Source organism: Ceratotherium simum, chromosome 29, assembly GCF_057802395.1.
Source record: "Ceratotherium simum simum isolate JZ-2026a chromosome 29, ASM5780239v1, whole genome shotgun sequence".
Lineage (NCBI taxonomy): Eukaryota > Metazoa > Chordata > Mammalia > Perissodactyla > Rhinocerotidae > Ceratotherium > Ceratotherium simum.
This window is the reverse complement of record NC_141928.1, coordinates 10,708,192-10,727,500: the sequence shown is the minus strand read 5'-3', so window position 1 is coordinate 10,727,500 and position 19,309 is coordinate 10,708,192. Positions and strand designations below refer to the sequence as shown.

The window sequence follows — 19,309 nt, the reverse complement described above, 5'->3', positions numbered from 1 at the left end:
ATTCAGTTTTTTTCCCCCCAAAGCCCCAGCAGACAGTTGTATGTCATAGGTTCACATCCTTTTAGTTGCTGTACGTGGGACTCGGCCTCACGTTGGACGGAGAAGTGGTGCCTCGGGGCGCTCCCGGGATCCGAACCCAGGCCGCCAGCATCAGAGCGCGCGCACTTAACCGCTAAGCCACGGAGCCGGCCCGGGGAAAGTTTTTCTAATTTATCTCAAATTGAATCTAATGGTCTGTGTGGGTCACTAGTACCATGGGTTCCTAGTGTTGGCTCCCAAGCCAAATTCTGCAGCAGGGATTGACAAACGATAAATTTGGCTTGTGTCAGTAGATGTCACTGTAGGCAGATACTACCACCATATTAAAGCTCATGGAGCCCTGGAGGAAAAATATCATGGGGTGGGGTGGGGGGATAAGATAGCCTATAGCAATTTAGAACAAGGAAAAGAAGGCTCTTTCTAACTGGCTAATAAATATATTTTTTTAAATATACAGTCTCTGTACACTTCAGTAGGAATATTTTAAAATACTTAGTCCTAGGGGCCAGCCCGGTGGCTCAAGTGGTTAAGTGCGTGCGCTGCACTGTGGCAGCCCGGGGTTTGCTGGTTCGGATCCTGGGCACGCACCAACGCACTCCTTGGCAAGCCATGCTGTGGCGGCGTCCCATATAAAGTGGAGGAAGATGGGCACAGATGTTAGCCCAGGGCCAGTCTTCCTCAGCAAAAAAAAAAAAAAAAAAAGGCGGATTGGCAGATGTTAGCACAGGGCTGATCTCCTCACACACACACAAAAATAATAAAATAAAATAAAATAAAATACTTAGTCCTGGAAGGTCAAACAAAGTATTAGCTGAAGCATAAATAATTACAAGACAAATACTAACACTACTTGTAAGCTTCTAGCCAATCAAACTAGGGGGGAGGGGGGTTGAGACTCATCTAGATAGGAAAAAACTGGTAAGGAACAAGTACTCTAAAAACAGAAGCCCATCCCTGGGTGAGGTATAACTTTACTAAGATTGTTAATTGCAATAGAAAGTATCACAAATACTACTCACTATGCTTGGGCACTGGAACAAAACAGGCCAATTCCAAGCAACTCATGTAACAAATGGGACCCAAGTTTCCAACTATGGAACATGGGAATTGCCACAAGGAGTTTGGTCCCATTCCCATTTCCCCACAAGAATCTCAAAGGGAAACACAGCCAAAAAAACATGGCAGAACTTCATACTGACAAGAAACCTGAAAGAAAAGCCAAGCCCCAAGCTAAGCTATGGAAAAGCTTCCCAATGGTAGGACAGGCTGGGAAGGGGCCTTACACCTAGCTTGGACTCAACCAGGTGGCTGGCTTTCCACAGGGGATGGGGGCCGATCTCAAAACCAAGGACCCAATTTGCTTCCCTAATACAAAGACATCTCCGCATCTCTCCTCTCCATACGGCTTGCTGTTTAATCCTTGACAACCCATTTGTTAAAAAGCAAAAGCCGACGCTGGTCTGGCCAGCACGATCATCCATTTTAACTTGGTCAAGTTCTTGCTATCGAACAGCAGGCCTGAGAACTGTCAAGCTAATTTTACTGAACACTCTGTTACTGAATCATGCCTGAGCCCCGGCCATTCTTTACCTCAGAAGCTGGACCCCATCCCAGAACAATCTTTAAAAGTTTATTTTACTGATCAAAGCAAAATAAGAAATAGCTCTTTTTTAAAAACTATATTTAGGGAGCGATGCAGTAAGTGATACTTTGGCAAGAGTACTGAAATGTAAAGTGCCTTGTGCATTTATAAACTTGGGGGTATTTGCTCTGGCGCTAGTCCAGTGTGTGTTTGGAACAAATGCCAATCATCCCCGTTCAGACTTGCCTTCCCCTGCTTTCTCCTCGGAAGTCAGTATGTGCTCCATCTGTGACAATATGTTGGGCAATGGATGAGTAGGGCCTAAGAGGGAACACAAGCTCTCGGGCACTCACTAACTAGTCCTGGGCTAGATCTCACGAACTTCCATCCACCTGAGTTCCACCTGAACTATTTTAAAGATTTTATTTATTCATTTTTTCCCCCCAAAGCCCCAGTAGATAGTTGTATGTCATAGGTTCACATCCTTCTAGTTGCTGTACGTGGGACTCGGCCTCGGGTTGGTCGGAGAAGTGGTGCCTTGGGGCGTGCCCGGGATCCGAACCCGGGCCGCCAGCATCAGAGCGCGCGCACTTAACCGCTAAGCCACAGAGCCGGCCCCACCTGAACTATTTTAGATTTGGGTCTACTTATAAATTGCTTACATTCTCTTCTAATCTGCTGCTGGCTGATACCATTATTTCAAACCAATACGTTTGTCTTTTTTAGCAAAGGCAGACTAAAAGCTCAAAATGAAGCCTTATGTTTGGACTAACTTCCATAAATTAAAAGTGTCCTATTAAAAGATTTTTGAACAGAGGAAAATCCCTAGTCTGTATTTTTCCATCATTTTACCAAAACGTACGTGGGTGACAAGGTTAAAGCAAGCAGAGGAAATCCCTGGCACTTATCATCCACAGGCATTACTGATAAATTGTGTGGTGGAGGAATAAAGGATTACCTTCTGTATTTTTTCATTACACTTTTCTTTTGTTACAGAATACATAAATCCATTGTGGCACAATGTAATATGTATCACCATGCTACACCTGCGGACGCTTCCGAGCGGCTGCCATGTCTGTGCAGTCAGGAATGATAAGTGAACCACCCGTGAATGTTAACGATAGTGATCATTCTGAGGTAACTCGGCTCTCCATCTTCCTTTACAGCCTCCGTGCTGAAGCCAGGGTAGCAAGGTTCATGAGAGGAAAATGAAAACAACAGCGAAGGGAAGGTGCCTTCACAAGTGTGCGGGATCTTACTCTGGGGCTCCATTTCGCTAAAAACGTGCACATTAAAGGGAGAAAGAGGTTGTGACCGGCATGCTGCACACTCAAGCAGACCTAATGAAAGCTTCCTCAGGTCAGCCCCGTGCTCACTCACTCCTCTCTCTCCGGACAAACACCAACTTTGGATCCTGTTCCAAGTCTACAGCACTTAAGGAGGTAAAATGTTTCTAATACACAAGAGTACAGAATATAAGTGGTTCTCAGAATCTATCTAGGTGCAACTGTTAAGTTATGCTCCCATTTAACAAATGGATATGGAGACTTGCTACCACAATTTTCAGCTTGACTTCCAAACATTCTGGGTTTTATGCCTCATTTCTTCATATCTAGGATTTTTTATGGGCTTTCTAAAAAATCTATTGAAATACATCTTTTAAAGCTGCTTTTATTTAATGTTGGGCATTGGGTCTGAGATTGAGAAGACAACGATCTCGGGGGAAATGCTGGCGGCACATAGGTAGGGTGCCGGTCCTGCCTCCCTTCCTTGTGGCACTGCATTCTAGTCTCTAAGGCGTGACCTGTGCTGAGGGTGACTAGCCCTCGGATGGACAGACAGATGGGCTACAAACCCAGAGTCTCGGCTCCTCCTCCTGCCCCCTCGTGGGCAGGCAGCTTGTTTTCCGCCAGTGCAGGGCACTGAGCAGAAGCAGCTGCCCTTCCACAGCTCCTTGGGCCGCCTGTGCTGGGTCTAGGATGAAGTACCACATCAGGGAGCTGACTAAACGCTGTCAGGAGTGCTCCAATCAATGCAAAGTTAGGTCCTGTCAAGTCTCGTAACCACTGAAAAACGTACAGCCATTTCAAAAAGAGATTACTCACTCGAGGAATTCAGCTGTCCCAGTTCAAAGCCACTCAGTTACCACAGGGAAGTTTTTATACCAGCATTAACCTAACACAATGAGCATTTCTTTACTAAGTATTAAACTAGAGGTGACGGGGGACAGGGAGGAAGTAGGGCACAGGTCTTCAGCTGGGAAGTTTAGATTCTATTTATAGGGACAGAGCTGGAACCAGAACCCAAGTCGGCAGTAACATATTGGAGAGGAAAACTCGTGGGCTGGGAGTTACCCTTTGGTTCAAATCCTGGTTCCACCGCTAACCTAAACGTTGCCATAACGTGTGGGAACCTCAGCTGCATCCATGAAATGAGCAGGCCACTCCCCTACAGAATTGTCAGGAGGATAAAATAGACAATGAACGCCAAGCACCTGGCACTAAGGCTGGCAAACAGTAAAAGGAGTTTATAAATGTTAGTTCTCTTGTCTTCCCCTTGTCCCAAGTCATTACCCCAAGAGAAGAGGCCCCATTCATCCCTTCTCCCCCTTACCCCCCCAGCTGAGATTACTTATTTGGGGGAATGGCTATCAACCCTGATTGCTTATAATTGGTAACACAGGGCCATTAAAATGTGCAATTTGCTGGTTGTGGTGGCAACATTCAGGGGCGCTGTTGGCAAGTAGCCTCTGGCCCAGGCATCAAAGCCCCCCTAAGCTCAAAAGAGAGCACCTTGGGCTCAGTTTTCAAGGCTTTCCTTTTTGAGAGAGTAAACCAGAGAAGCAGGTATATACCCCCTCAGCTTAACTCATTGGCTCTAGATGGGGATGTTGGAAGTCAAAAACCATAGTGGTGTTTCAGAGAAATTCCATGAGACTTATTAAGAGCTTTTTGATCTACGTAGTACAAAATGTTATTATTTGACAATTACAACTATAATAACAGCAACTACTATCTATTGAACACTTACTATGTGCCAGGTGCTGTGTTAAGCTTCTTAAATCTGTATTAACTCATTCAATCCTAAAATAGGTACTATTATTATATCCATTTTACAGAAACTGAGGTTGGAGGCATTGGGGAATTTACCTGAGGTCACTCATCTATTAAGATCCTATTTTGGACTCAGAAATCAACAATATGGTCCCCTAATCCAAGTAGCACAGCCCACTGGGAGAGAAAGACAAAGAAGGAAACAAAGAACTATAGTTGTGTGAGATAAGCACGAATTTGGAGGAAAGCTCAGAGTGCTGCCAACACAGGGGCCCTTAACCCAGCTGGGTGGGGTGAGGAGGTCAGAGAAGCTTCTTAGTGGAGATGTCTCAAAACACAGTTGTCTTTTAGCTCTATGCCATGTTAAGAAAGATAGTGGTGACACCAGAAGGCAGCAGAGCACAGCAAGCTCTAGAATAGAGCTTGCTTTGGAGGACCAGCTCTGCCTTCCTTGGGTAAATGATATAATCTCTCTAACTTCCATCTACATCTACATCCATTTTCATCTACAAAATGGGGATAATTCTTAGCTTGTAAGATTATCGTGAGGGCTAATACTTCTAAAGTAGTTAACATAATATCTGTCATACAATAAATGCTTAATAAGCAATAGTTAATATATTATAATAACTATGGGCTTTGCCTTATATGTACAAAGAAGTGATATATAATGATGAGACAATGACAATAGTCAACGTTTATTGCGCACTTACTTTGTTCATTTAATCCTCCCAGTAAAGGCAAGTGCTATAATCAGGCCCATTTGATAATGGAGGAAACTGAGGTTTGGCAAGGTTAGGACACTTGCGTGGAGTTACACAGCTAGTAAGTGGAGAACCCAGGCTTGAACTTTGAAGCCAGAGTTTTAAACCTCTCTATAGCCCAGAAGGAAGTCTTGGCAACTGAGGGGAAGAAGAGATTTCCAGAGAGCACATCCTCCAGATTGGAACCACTGACCAATCTATGGAGAAGGTTCAACCTCCACTGTAACAAATTCAGTTTGATTATAAATGTCCCAACTCTTGGACTAACCATATGACCTACAAGATTGCTTTTTAAAAGCCCCTGGAGAATGTCATGGTTTCATGAGCCACAGTCTCAGTTTGTGGAATTGAGAAAAGGCTGCCAAGAGTAGCACTCAATTCTCCAGTCCTGACCAGTTCATAATAGTGATGAAGACACACTCCTCTAGTTCACAACCTGCTCTGGTCTCAATTTCATGCATGTTCATTCTCTCACACTTCAAGGTGGAAAATGAAAATATATGAGCAAGAGAAAGCCTTGTAATAACCGTAGCATGCCTGCTTTAAACCAAGTCCTTCGGGTATTACTTTATCCATAAAGAGAGTTTATACTAGTGTGAATGCCACATTTTGTTTCCCCTTGCACTGACAAAATTTTTTTTTAAAGGATCAAAGCGTATTGTGTGAGTATGCGATGTTTGACATTGGACAAAGTACTCTTTTTCAAAACAGACATTTTCCAAAAACATAACTCGCTAGACTAATGGGCAGTGAGAAGCCAAAATGACTGCCCTCCGCCTTCTCCTTGTGTATCTTTGCCAGAGTCCTTGGGACTTGCCAAATCCGGTCATGCCTGCTTAGCTTGCTCGACTGATTGTGCCAGAAAAGAAAATAAGACACAGATGTATTTGAGCTCTTTGAGATGCCAGTAAGAGAGACAGCTAATGGCTTCATTTCGACCCTCCCCTTCCAGCTGGGCACAGGTGGGGGATAATGAGGTCCCTCTCCCTAATCAAACTCAATTATTTACTACTCTATATAACCACAAAGACATTCACATTCAGTTCAGAATATAAAACACACCGTGGGCTACTTCCAACCACTGCCACTGGGTATTTATAACAAACTCAAGTGGCTAACAGTTTGCCTTGGCAGGAGTTTAAGTGTGTAAAGTTTTGCAAACTGTTTCTGTTCAAATATGTCCTGCTGAAATGGGGTCCCAGGCGGGGTTCCGTAACTGTCAGGTCAGTGAACTGCATAACATCTGAGAATGTATTCACCATGCAGTGCAGACAGGATCTGGAAATCAAACGCTTCGTTCTATCGCAACCTTCTGAGAAGCATCACCGTTTTTTCAACAGCAAGACTGACATTGTATTAATAAACATTACAAGTCACTAGCCTGACATGTACATAGCAGCAGCTGACAGACTCCAACATAAGCTGAGGGAAGAACAGAGGAAATCAAAATGAGACATAGTAACTAAACATGGCCAAAGGGGGTGGATCATGAAACAAATCACATTAAGTAGAAATGTTAGTCCTAAACTTTAAGATACATAGCACTAAAGCAACAATCTGGTATAATTTTTGGATACCAAAGTAGTTGATGGCTATCTAAAATGTGTGCTTTTATTGTAGGAACAAAGCGCATCCTGGCACAATTTCAACAGACAGACATTCCAGTGAGCAAAACATACATATTTAGCTTGTCTGACCTTTAAATTCTTCGAAGTATGTAATTAATGCTTTCCATCTTTATTACTTGCTTCAATATTTCTGTCACTTTAAAGAGACAAAGAAAAATCTTTTCTTTTCTCTAGACAGTAGCTGTTGCCAAAAAGGAAATCAAGTCAGATTTACAAATACAAAATTAAACAGGCTGCATATGTTACATTTACATGCACGAGGACAATCTGGACAATGAAATGTTTGCTAATACAACAGAAAGAAAAGAAACAACACACAGTTGGTCCTCTATGACTCGAGCAAACAATAAATAACTAGGATAATTTAAACCCATATTGTCAGGCCTTGTTACAAAGAACAGAGGCATCTTTTTTTATTCCTTATCCTATTTTAGCTCTGCCCCTTACCAAACTGTATGACCTTGGGTAAGTAACTATCTGTCTCTGATCCTCGGCTTATATATTAAAAAGATGAGTTGCTTTTAAAGAATAAATGAGATAAGCACCAAACTGAGCAAGTATGCAAAAAACGCTCATTTCCTTCTTCTTTTTTTTTTTTTTTTCCTTCTTTTCTCCTCTCCAGACCACAAGGCAATATCACACAGCAGTAGAAGAGGCTTCAAACTAATGATATCCCTTTCGTAAAGGTCTGGTCACTTGGGGTGTACTGTGGAGATCTCATCAAGAAAGTCTGCTAAAACTACCAACCTTTTTGAAAAGCCCTCATATAGGAAAGAGCAATGGATCTAGGGCATGCCTCTGAAAAAAAGCAGCTAACCTTTCACTTTACGCAGAGCCAAGAGAAGCCCAGCAGTCTCTGGTAACCCTCTGGGCCACCATGCCCAAGGCAGCCAGCTTCCACCATCTAGCTGATGGTCTCTTTCCCAAACAGCAAAATCCTAACTGGATTCTATTTGCTCTGCAGCCCTTGGTTAGAAGGGTTCCTTTCCCATGTTCACCTGATATATTACACATTTTACGTAAAACACATATATGAGGGCAGTTTAATTGTTCTTACTGACTTCTGATCTAGGGGGATTTGGTCCATTTTATTGGTTTTGACTTTTCTTCCCTTATAGCCTCTCTTCCGCACTCCAGAGTAAGATCCTGGTGTGAAACATTAACATCAACACATATAACGAAGGGCACCATCACAGTTGCTTTTGTCTGTGTCGTTTTTTAACTCAAATCTTTTCACAAATTCTGACTGAATCAGTCCTAGGCTGGGGGATGGGAGGAGATGGACAAAGCAGGTTCCTCCCCTGTCCACCTCAAGATCTGGTTCTCCTTTGTCCTGCTTATGTCTAAAGGCCCAGAGGCCTTCATTTGGTCATTGCTGGCAGGGAGCACTTCTCCAGATGTTGGGAACCAGCTGAGATCCACCTCTTTATCTAGTTTTGGGGGCAAACCAACCCCCCCATAACTTCCTGTCACTTACTTCTCCCCTCCCACACTCCTGATATCCAAACAACTTCAATGCTTAGACTCAGAGTAGCTAACGGTCAGCAAATTACGGACTCCTGTTTATATACACATTTGCTCTGTCCAAAATCAATCAAGAACAAAAGAAATCTTAGAAATCCACTTGCCAATCTGGTAAAGGAGGCAGTTTCCATTAGCAGTCTCTTAATTTACAAGTTCTTAGAGTAACCCAGTCTCCTTCTCCAAACACCAACTCTATTTCCAGGGCTTTCCTGGGGCCCAAAGGCATGGGAGGGGAAAGCGGGTCTAGCCCCGACTTAGTAAGAACATCAAAAGGCATTCAGATCCACATTCTTTTCCACAGAACACTTTCTCAATTAGGGATTCATTTAAGTTAACTAGCTCCTTTTTTAAAATGTAAATAATTACATAATAAGTCATTATCTTTGCATGATCAAACAAAGGGAAATTTTAAATTTTCTTTTGTATGAAGAAACATAGCTCTATTTTCTAATTTTTCTATAATAGACATGTATTGAAGTGTAATTAAAAATAACCCAAAGAAAGGTTAAACACCATACACACTTAGTGCGAATTATTCAGACTTTATTTCTGACAGAAATAAAATAGCAAGTATGTAATATTTCCTACATACCAGGGTCTGAGCTGACTTCCTCACAGCAGCATTTCCTACCTGAGGTTCAAGGGCCTCTAGGGTCAACAGATGAATTCGCAGGCTCTCTAAGTTTCAGAATTTAAAAATTTTGCTTTGAGTTCAATGAAAATCATATATACACACACACATATGTACACACACATATACATATATATGCATCATATACATGATATATATTTAGTTCAAAAGCAAAATGGTATACATATTGATTTATATATAGTGACTTACATAAGTGATAGATATAGATTTAGATGTAGGCCACTTTCAGTCTTCCATGTTCCCCATTTTCCACCCAGCTGGGGAAGCCCTGAGTCACTGCATAGAGGGGAAATATCCAGGTACACAGGAGAGCCACCTGACCCTCATCAGACAGATATGAACAAGAAATAAACTTACTAGGATAAGCCAGAGTAGACAAATCTAGCCCATGCCTGTCTATGGCTACTTTCATGCTACCATGGGCAGAGTTGAGTTAGAGAGAGATGTATGGCCCACAAGCATAAAATATTTACTATCTGACCTTTGAGAGAAAAAGTCGTCAACCTGTGGGATTAAGCTGGTGAGGCTTGGGGGGTTGTGTGTTCCAGCAGCTAGAGTTATATCACAAACAGACTTAGTAAAGGCCAAATGGCATCACTGCAAGTTGCATACACAACAGTTGGTTGAATAGAGAAAAGCAATGGGAGAAGTGGGCACAAGGCTCTCTAGGGAAAAGGCTTGCCGATCTCTGAAGAATTCATGCTCTGCGGTGCCCAAGTCACACTGTGCACAGGTATAAATCAGGCAGAGAGTCTACCTATGTACAGGCTAATCAACAACAGCAGAAAAAGCAAGGTGACCAATCATCCTGGTTCACCCGGGACTAAGAGGGATGCTCTCAGATGTAGAACTTGCAATTCTGAAACAGGGGAAGTCCTGGGCAAACTGGCATAAATCAGTCTTCCTAGCAGAAATGTTCTTTACTTTGCCAGTAAAGAAGATTTAAACTTGGGGGTAGGGTGGGGGGTTGCACTATAAATCAACTGGCCCATTAAAATAATGGACTAGTAGTTAAAAATATATTCATTGTTTAAAGGACAGATAATATGATAATCTCATGTTTCATATGAAAATCAAAAGACTCAAGTTGACAAGTAAAACATTTAACATCCATTAAACCCCACATCAGTGATTTCATTTTAGCAAAACATCATCTGTTGCATTCAAGTTGTTAATTTGTATTTTATTAACGTTATAGTTTTGTTTGCATTTAATTTGTAATTTTGTTTGGGTTGCATAAAAACATGGAATTTATAGCTAGAACTTTACATTTGTATGTATTTAAGTAACGTTATAATAAAACTAATTTGAGCAAACACTGAGGCTTCAGGAGAATTAATTTTCCTTTGAAAGGTCTGTACATTACTTACATTTAAGAAAATTCCTCACAACAATTCCATGAGGTAGTTACTATTATCCTCATTTCTTCATCCATAGATAAAGAAACTAAGACCACAGTGATGAAGCAAGTCACTAGTGAAGCTAAAACTTGAACCCAGGTTAGCCTAAGTTCAAAGCTTGTGCTGTCTCATTTACAGTAGCCAGATGGTCTGCTGGAGCCTCCTAGTTGGGCGGTATGAGGACCTCTGGAAGCCAGAAGGCAACCTGGGGCTCTGTGGTATTCAAAAGGCAGGAAACAGGGCTGTAGAAGAGGTTAAGTGGGCTCAAAAAGCAAGATGACCCAGAAAGCTCGGCCAAGGGCCCTCTCAGCAGCCCACAGACAACTGAAGATTTATTCATTCCTTCTCTATGACGCCCTGTGCTGGGTGCTAAGGATAGAGATAAAAAAGACTGTGCCCTCCCTATCTTCAAGGACTTCATGGTCTTGCTACTATCTTAAAGGATGTCCCATAAGAGGACTAATTTGGAAGTCTGCAGATCTCCAACATCCACTCCTGCCCATATTCAGCAAAAGTTATTCCAATTCAGCCTTTTCAGTCCAGCTGAGCAATGTCCACCCAAACTCTGTCCCTCCCATGCTAGAAAACAGAAAGTAGGGGAAGAAGAAAAATGGAAAAGCAGCAAAGAGATCTATTCAGTTACCCATTCAAGAAATATTTGTGGCATACCTACTATAGTAATGGAGCTATGGTGGCTGTTGTGGGGCACAAATGATCCAATTCTTGCCCTCAGAGGATTTTTATTAATAACAATAACTGCAGCAAACACTTAGACAATGTTTACATAGGCCAGGCACTGTCCTAAGTGCTTTATATATATTAACTCATTCAATCCTCACAACTGCTCTATGAGGTAGGTATTATTATTAGCCTCATTTAACCGAGCCATAGAAGAATTAAGTCATTCATCCAAGATCACACACACTAGTAAGGGTAAGGTCAGGATCGGCACCCACGCAGTCTGGTTCCAGAGGACACCACGCTCTTACCTATTACACTATAACAGAGGCTGAATGTTGGCCTTAAGATAGTGGGATCCACTTGAATGACTACACCAAGCCTAGATTCCCCTACCCCCTCCCAACCTTCAGCAGGGTGTTGGAAAGAGCAGGGACTTTGAAGTCAGCACGGGGTCAAATGCAAGCCTGAGAGCAATACTGCTCAGCCTCAGTTTTCACGTCTCTAAAATGGTCATAATAAAAACTGGGCTATTTTTGACATTAAATGAAATAACATATACACAGTTGGCCCTTAGTAAATGCTAATTCACTTCCTATTGTCAAACCTAGCTCCCTCTTCCTGGTTCAGTTCAGTGTCTTCCCAGCCACTTCCTGTCCATTCTCAACTGGGAGAGAGATGCAAGGAGGAAATGGGGGAAATGAAAAGAAGGAGCTATGGATTTACTTATTTTGCTGGGATTTCACTCACTGAATCTTTGGACACATCCCTGGAGACTCCTGAAAGTCTGCTCTGTCCTACATTTGCGGGAGACACTTTACTAACTTAGTATATAGTCCAGAAAGGTGAATGCGAGGTTGCTGAACCAAGAAAATATACATAGGGCAAATAGTCATTAATCTGTACTATTTCATCAGACAACTGAGAAAAAGAAGAAACAGAAAACTTATCGACACTTTTGTTCTAAATACTCACATATAAAGATTTTACTTTACCTTGTGTTTTCAGAAACACTCCAGACATGTCGAATAAACTCTTGAACTTTAAAATAGAAAAAGAATTGACTGGGGTATGTGTGGTTGGGAGTGGGAGTGCAGGGATGGGAGTAATTCCGGAAAAAAAAAATAACAGTATTAAGTTTAAAGCAGTTGTTGTTACTCTTTGATTTCTCCTCTCCCCTCCTCCCATTCTCCAGAAGGTGGCGTTCATAGACAGAAACTGTGTTGTCTTAGATGCTTCTCCTGGGGAGGTATGTCCATCCCACCCCCAATTCCACTCTACTGAAAATCATTGATTAGAAAGCTCTCGTTTTAAAAAGGACTCTCAGCTCAAAAGACTGCCATGATCATACGTTAATAATTATGTAGTAAAAATCATGTGCTAACGAGAACAGTTTTTCTAGTCACGTATTAATAAACAATAAAAATGCAAGTGGAAACTACTGAAATACCACTGTATACATCTCTTAAAGTAAAAAGAAAAAACTTCTAATGACACCTTGTAATGGTAAGACTGCGAAGACGGTTTTACGAATTCTACTGGTAGCTCTGTAAATTGGTACATCTTTCAGAAGGCTATATATCAACACAAAGTGAGAGTCTAAAGATGTTTCTACTTTAACCAATAATCCTAAGTAAAAGGGATATAGACAAGGACTACTGTTGTAGAATCCCTTATTAAAACCAAAACAAGGAAACAATCTAAACATCCTGTGATAGGCATCCGATGCACCCCATATATTTTTCTGTGGTATTGCTCACCACATTTTAATGATCTGTTTGACAACCGTCTCCCCACCAGATAGTAAGCTCCACAAGCACAGTGGTCGTCTCTGTCTAGATTCTCGGCACGTAATAAATGCAGATTGTAGGAATTAACAACAGATATCAAAATATTTGTAATATAATGTTAAATAAAAATAACACAGGGGCCGGCCCCGTGGCCTAGCGGTTAAGTGCGTGCGCTCCGCTGCTGGCGGCCCGGGTTCGGATCCCGGGCGCACACCGACGCACCACTTCTCAGGCCATGCTGAGCAACTAGAAGGATGTGCAGCTATGACATACAACTATCTACTGGGGCTTTGGGGAAAAAAAGGAGGAGGACTGGCAATAAATGTTAGCTCAGAGCAGGTCTTCCTCAGCAAAAAGAGGAGGATTGGCATGGATGTTAGCTCAGGGCTGATCTTCCTCACAAAAAATAAGTAAATTAAAAAAATAAATAAAATAAAATAAAAATAACAAAATATGTATGCTGGAATTGAAACTGTGTAATATATATATACACATGGAAATGATTATACAAAAATGAAAAGTTATACTAGGATGGAGGAATCACTGTATAACTTTTAAATTACTTTAAATATTTTTTAAAGTTGTTGTTTTAGTGGCTCTGAAATGTAAAAAGAGGGGCAATATTTGCTCTTATATACCCCAAACACATCATAGTAGGGATGAAATGGCAATTAAAAAGCTTGAGGAGCCACCCCTCGGCTCACCCACAGGGACTCAGGTATTCTTTCTTTGCTTAAGGGTAGAAAAATCCCAAATACTCATATATCATAGGTAGCATAACCCTACATTTAATAAAAATCTGAAACAAAGGCAATATGTATTAAAGAGACAGGGGAGAAGTCCTATAGAGCAATCCCTCTTTTGGATAGTGAATTTGCTGGTTACCAACAGCAGGGGGTGCCAAAGGGATCGCTATTGTTGCCAGGAGATGGCCAGAAGGACTGTCGCGACCTTGTTAGAAAAGCTTAAACTGCACTTAGAAAGCGCCACAGGTTCTCCCCGAACAACCAGGACCTGTGGGTAACTCAGGTGCTCTGTAGACTTGAATGGACAAAAATTACATTTTTATTTTCACTAATTTCTAACTGATATTTAGCATTTCCTTGAATTATAAATGTAGTCAACAAATCACAGTAGTATTAGCAGTCCTGGGGACTCTGTCATGAACAGAAATCACAGCTATTGTCACAGCACATTACAGTTGTTGCAATCTGCTCAAATACCATTTATACTCATAGCTACTTTGAAACAAGAGACTTCAGGAGTTACTGTTATACCTGCTGCTGGATCCTGTTATTTTAATTTTATTTATTTATTTTTTATTTATTTATTTTTTTCCCTCAAAGCCCCAGTAGATAGTTGTATGTCATAGCTGCACATCTTTCTAGTTGCTGTATGTGGGACGCGGCCTCAGCATGGCCAGAGAAGTGGTGCGTCGGTGCGTGCCCGGGGTTCTGAACCCGGGTCGTCAGCAGCGAGCGCACACACTTAACCGCTAAGCCACGGGGCCGGCCCTGGATCCTGTTATTTAATGTATCAATAAAGCCATACATACTACTATAGCACAGATTTGTTTAATAACTTGATAACTATTTAAATATAACAGAATTCTTTTGTACTCCTGTGAATTTTATTTTCTGCATTTACAAACACTTTTCTGAAAACGGCTTTACTAGACTGCCAAAGGCACAGGAAAGCTTAAGAACTTCTGCTCAGCCTAAAGGAAGGCAACCAAGAGGAAAAATCAAATTTGATCTGAACAAAGTTGGAAAGAAAAACAAGCATTTTAAGTCACGGGAAAGAAGTGGCTGTGATGTACATTTTCATTTAGTTTGGAGTCCTTGAAGAGAAAGTGGAAAACCCAGAATATTTGCTTCACAGGCTCCAAAGTGTCCCAGTATTTCCAGAGGCCTGGTTCATAGAAATGACATTCAGAGGCATACCTAACACAGTTTGCTACTGCAAAGCAGTCTGCATTTAATCTAGGTACAAAGGCATGAAATACAATGCAGATGTTGTCCCTAATATCTCTCTGGAAGTAAGCATTACATGTGGACTCTTCACATACCAAATATCATTCACTTGATGAACAAAACCAAAATTAAATCCAAAATACTAGAAGGTAGAGATGAGATACTAAGATAAGTAACAGTGTCAACACTCACATTCGAACAAAGAGCGACTCTTTGGATGTCAGACCAGGAGATGAATACTTTTCAACCAGGGCCAAGGTACTGAAGCCAAACTTATGAATGGGCTCGTTGGAATCCAGTGGGGGGAAATCTGTGTCAACCTCTCCATCATCCTCAGCGATATGCAGGCAGTAGGCACTGACATTGTCACTGAAAGAAAAACCAAAAAGGTGAGTGAATACCAACGTGAGGGAGGGACAAGGAGACCAGAGGCTACGGTGTACAGAAGACAAACTGGATTGCTGTTCCTTACCTCAAAGCCTGTTGAGACAGATCCCCCAAGCGTACTGCATTTGATAAAAAGAAAACACAGGGCAGTGCAAATGGGCAGAAAAACAATGTGAAAGGAGAGCCTCTATACTACTCTATGCTTCCAACAAATACTCATTGAGCACCTGTTGTAGGAAGACACAGAACTTCCCCCCTTAGATCAAAGATGAGATTTAGTATCAGCCCTCAAGGAAGCTTACAGTATAGCTGGGGGGAAAAGTAAGCACTACATTAGCTATAATATAAATGTAAATAAAATAAATATCACAAAAGAGATATAAACAAAACTATAAAGGAGGAAAAAATTATTTGGGGGGAATCAGAGGCCTCTGACTTATGGTCAGGATTAAGAAAATATCTGTGCTCTAGCTCAAGAGAAGTACTCAATGTAACTAAGACAGTCTATACGGTTCTCCTTTCTTTGAAGAAAAGCAGACTCACTTGGCAGGATCTGATTCCCAACACCAAGGATACTTAATAGAGTAAAAACAAATGCCCTGATTCATCCTGACACAGATATCTGGCCCTCTCAAGGACTTCTGGACTTTTCTCACTTCCCTAGAATGTCCAATCAGTAATCCCAGATTCTACCCTTGCCCAGTTTAGAATCAATACACACCTCCTTCTCTTTCTTTGGGGGAAGTTAAAAGTCAATTTGTTGAAAAGGGTGGGAAACTATACCAACATAAAAACAATTTAAAACTGAAGTCAACTTAAATACTTTAAGATACCCTGCTCCAAAGTTGAATTGTGAAACTGCAAATTTGTTAGCATTCAGAAGCATGAACCTAACAGTTCACAAAGCAGTAGGATTCTAAATTCTGCAGCTTAAATTTGGAATTTTAATTATATGATTGATGCTTAAATTAATTAATTGCAAAGTGTATGCTAATTGTTTAATTGGTTGCTTGATCTATATAGATCATTTTTTGAATTAAATGAGTTGATTTACAAAGTTTATTGATTGGATGTGACAATGAATTATTTCACTGACTACCTGATTTGCAATTTTCCCAATTAATTCACAAATCTTTAGCTGCAACTCAGCTCATTGAGAGAGAGCCTATTTCAGGTGATCTATATTCAGTCTGTCATGACTAAGAGATATTTATTATATAAAACAGGTAATAAGGACAGATTAAAATTAATGGGAACTGTAAATATGTTAAATGAATGGATAACAAGAAAGTAATCTAGCTATGTTTGTCACTATAAATTTCATGTATTTGCAATGCTGTTTTAAGAAATTTAAAATTCATCTCTGAATAGTAAGGGAAACTACGGGATCTTGGCAAGAGGTTACTAACCTAACAAACACAAAAAACTGACAGAAGCAGAAGAAAGCGATTTAGATGAGAAAAATGTCATGGTATAGTAGCTAAGAGTTTTGTAACCAGAAGGACTTGAGTTGAAACCGAAGCTCCATCACTCATGGGCTATGGGATTTCAGAGAATAAGCTTTACCTCTTTGAGTTTCAGTTTCCACTTCTATAAAAAGGGTATAATCACCTAACTGAGAGGTGGCTGTGAAGATTAGATAATATATGTAGCATCTAGCACAGAACAGAGGTAAAAAACAAATGGTATGGTAACTATAATAAAGTCAGATGGAAAACAACTTCTACAGTTATGTCAATTTTTAAAGATAAATTGTGGGTACATATTAGAACAACAAAGCAACAGTGCAACTGAGCGACACGTTCCATGTGCATACATCTGTAACGGGAGTTAAGTTAACATGTCCATTGTGCTCCAGCCTTGGGGCCACTGAGCCTCTGGGGTTTTATGAACAGGGCAGACACTGATGAAGCAAGCAACAGACAGCACAGATTATTTATTGCTGTGTAAATCATCCTGAGGAATGTCTGTGATTCTCCAGCACCACAGAGGTTTTAAGGGCAAATAATAAGCCTATTGATCAAAGCAGAAAGCCAAACATCGGCATCAAGAATTCTGCTTTGATTGTCATGGGGCACCCCCAAATCCCCTCAAAACAAACTCAACACATGTCACAGGCTAAGATCTGAGAGCTAAAAGACTCACTGCCAAGTGCTATTATTCTCCTCAGTTCTTAAATACAAAGTGAGAAATCACTTACTCATTCAAAAAACCTTTGTGAAGTGCCTACCCTGTGCTGAGCCTGTCCTAAGCACCAGGAACAAAGCAAGGAAAAAAATGAATGATTCACCCTGTATTAAATAAGACTAACGGAAGTCTTTTCTGTCATTAGTAAAGTTTAACAGCAAACAGTGCTCCAACCCCTACAAACCCAAAATTGAACACCTGAGGGGAAAATGACTAGAATTCCATATTCTATGCATGGACACATTGGTTCCTTTGTGCCTTACAAAAGAATCCTTAATAAAAGAAGCTACCGTGGTATTTTTTTTTTTATAATTTTATTTATTTATTTATTTTTTCCCCCAAAGCCCCAGCAGATAGTTGTATGTCATAGCTGCACATCCTTCTAGTTGCTGTATGTGGGACACGGCCTCAGCATGGCCGGAGAAGCGGTGCGTCGGTGCGCACCTGGGATCCGAACCCGGGCCGCCAGCAGCGGAGTGCACGCACTTAACCGCTAAGCCACGGGGCCGGCCCGCTACCGTGGTATTTTGACTTCTAAAACTGCGTCAGGACTCCAAATTAGTACAAGTACAATAAGCATCATTAGCTACATTTATCGAGTGCTATGTGCCGGACACTGTGCAAAGTGGTTTAGACACATAAGCTCACTGAATCTTCACATCAACTCTGTGAGTCATTTATTATTATTTCTATTTTACAAATTAGAAAACTGAGGTTCAATGAGGTTAAGTGGTTTGCTCAAGACTAAACAGCATGTAAGCAATAGAGCTGAGATTCAAACCTAGGCTGTCAAAAGCCCTCACTCTAGGGGCCGGCCCTGTGGCATAGCAGTTAAGTTCGCGTGCTCCACTTCAGCGGCAGGGTTCGCAGGTTCCGATCCCGGGCGCAGACCGACGCACTGCTTGTCAAGCCATGCTCTGGTGGCATCCCATATAAAGCAGAGGAAGATGGGCACGGATGTTAGCTCAGGGCCAATCTTTCTCAGCAAAAAGAGGAGGACTGGCAACGGATGTCAGCTCAGGGCTGATCTTCCTCACACACACAAAAAAGCCCTTACTCTTGACCTTCACTGATCCCTCTGCCAAAGCCATGGCGTGTCAAGACTTCCCAAGGCCCTTGGGAACCCATGTGCCTGTGGAAATGCTACATACTTTGAAAAGGAGGAGGAAACCACGACATATTACTTATAAAAAATTAGAAGCTCAGAGAGATTTATTTCTACCTCCTCACTTTTACAGATGGGGAATAGATGCCTAGAAAAGAGGAATGACATGCCCAGGATCACCCAGTTAAACAGTGGCAAAGCTGGTCCTAGAGAACTCAGATTACCTTACTTCTCTTCCATTACTTTTTGATCAAATCAGAAATTGGTAGCATTTTGAAAAGGGGAGAGAAAAAAGGGGCAGGTGTGGTCCCTGACTCAGGAATCCCCCAAATATAGACATCTGGAGCTTATAAAACAGTAAAAAGAGGGGCGTCTCCTTACGACATAGTTTGGTAGAATGAAGGGGGAGGTCTGCAGTCAGATCTGTTTTTTGTTTGGTTTAATTTTTTTTTTTTTTAAATCTTCCTTTATTGTATCTTTTCTTTTTCTTTTTTTTTTTTTTTGTGAGGAAGATCAGCCCTGAGCTAACATCCATGCCAATCCTCCT

At 41.3% G+C, this 19,309-nt stretch overlaps 1 protein-coding gene across 10 annotated transcripts in view; it reads right to left on the bottom strand.

Annotated features, from left to right (window-relative positions):
* MAPKAP1 (MAPK associated protein 1) overlaps positions 1-19,309 on the bottom strand; it is a 267,319-nt gene that overhangs the window by 91,973 nt on the left and 156,037 nt on the right. For all 10 annotated transcript variants that reach the window (XM_087419086.1, XM_087419089.1, XM_087419088.1 and 7 more), the window contains one exon: positions 15,276-15,452. In XM_087419086.1, the coding sequence (XP_087275212.1) occupies positions 15,276-15,452 (177 nt within the window). The remainder of the gene's footprint in view (positions 1-15,275; positions 15,453-19,309) is intronic.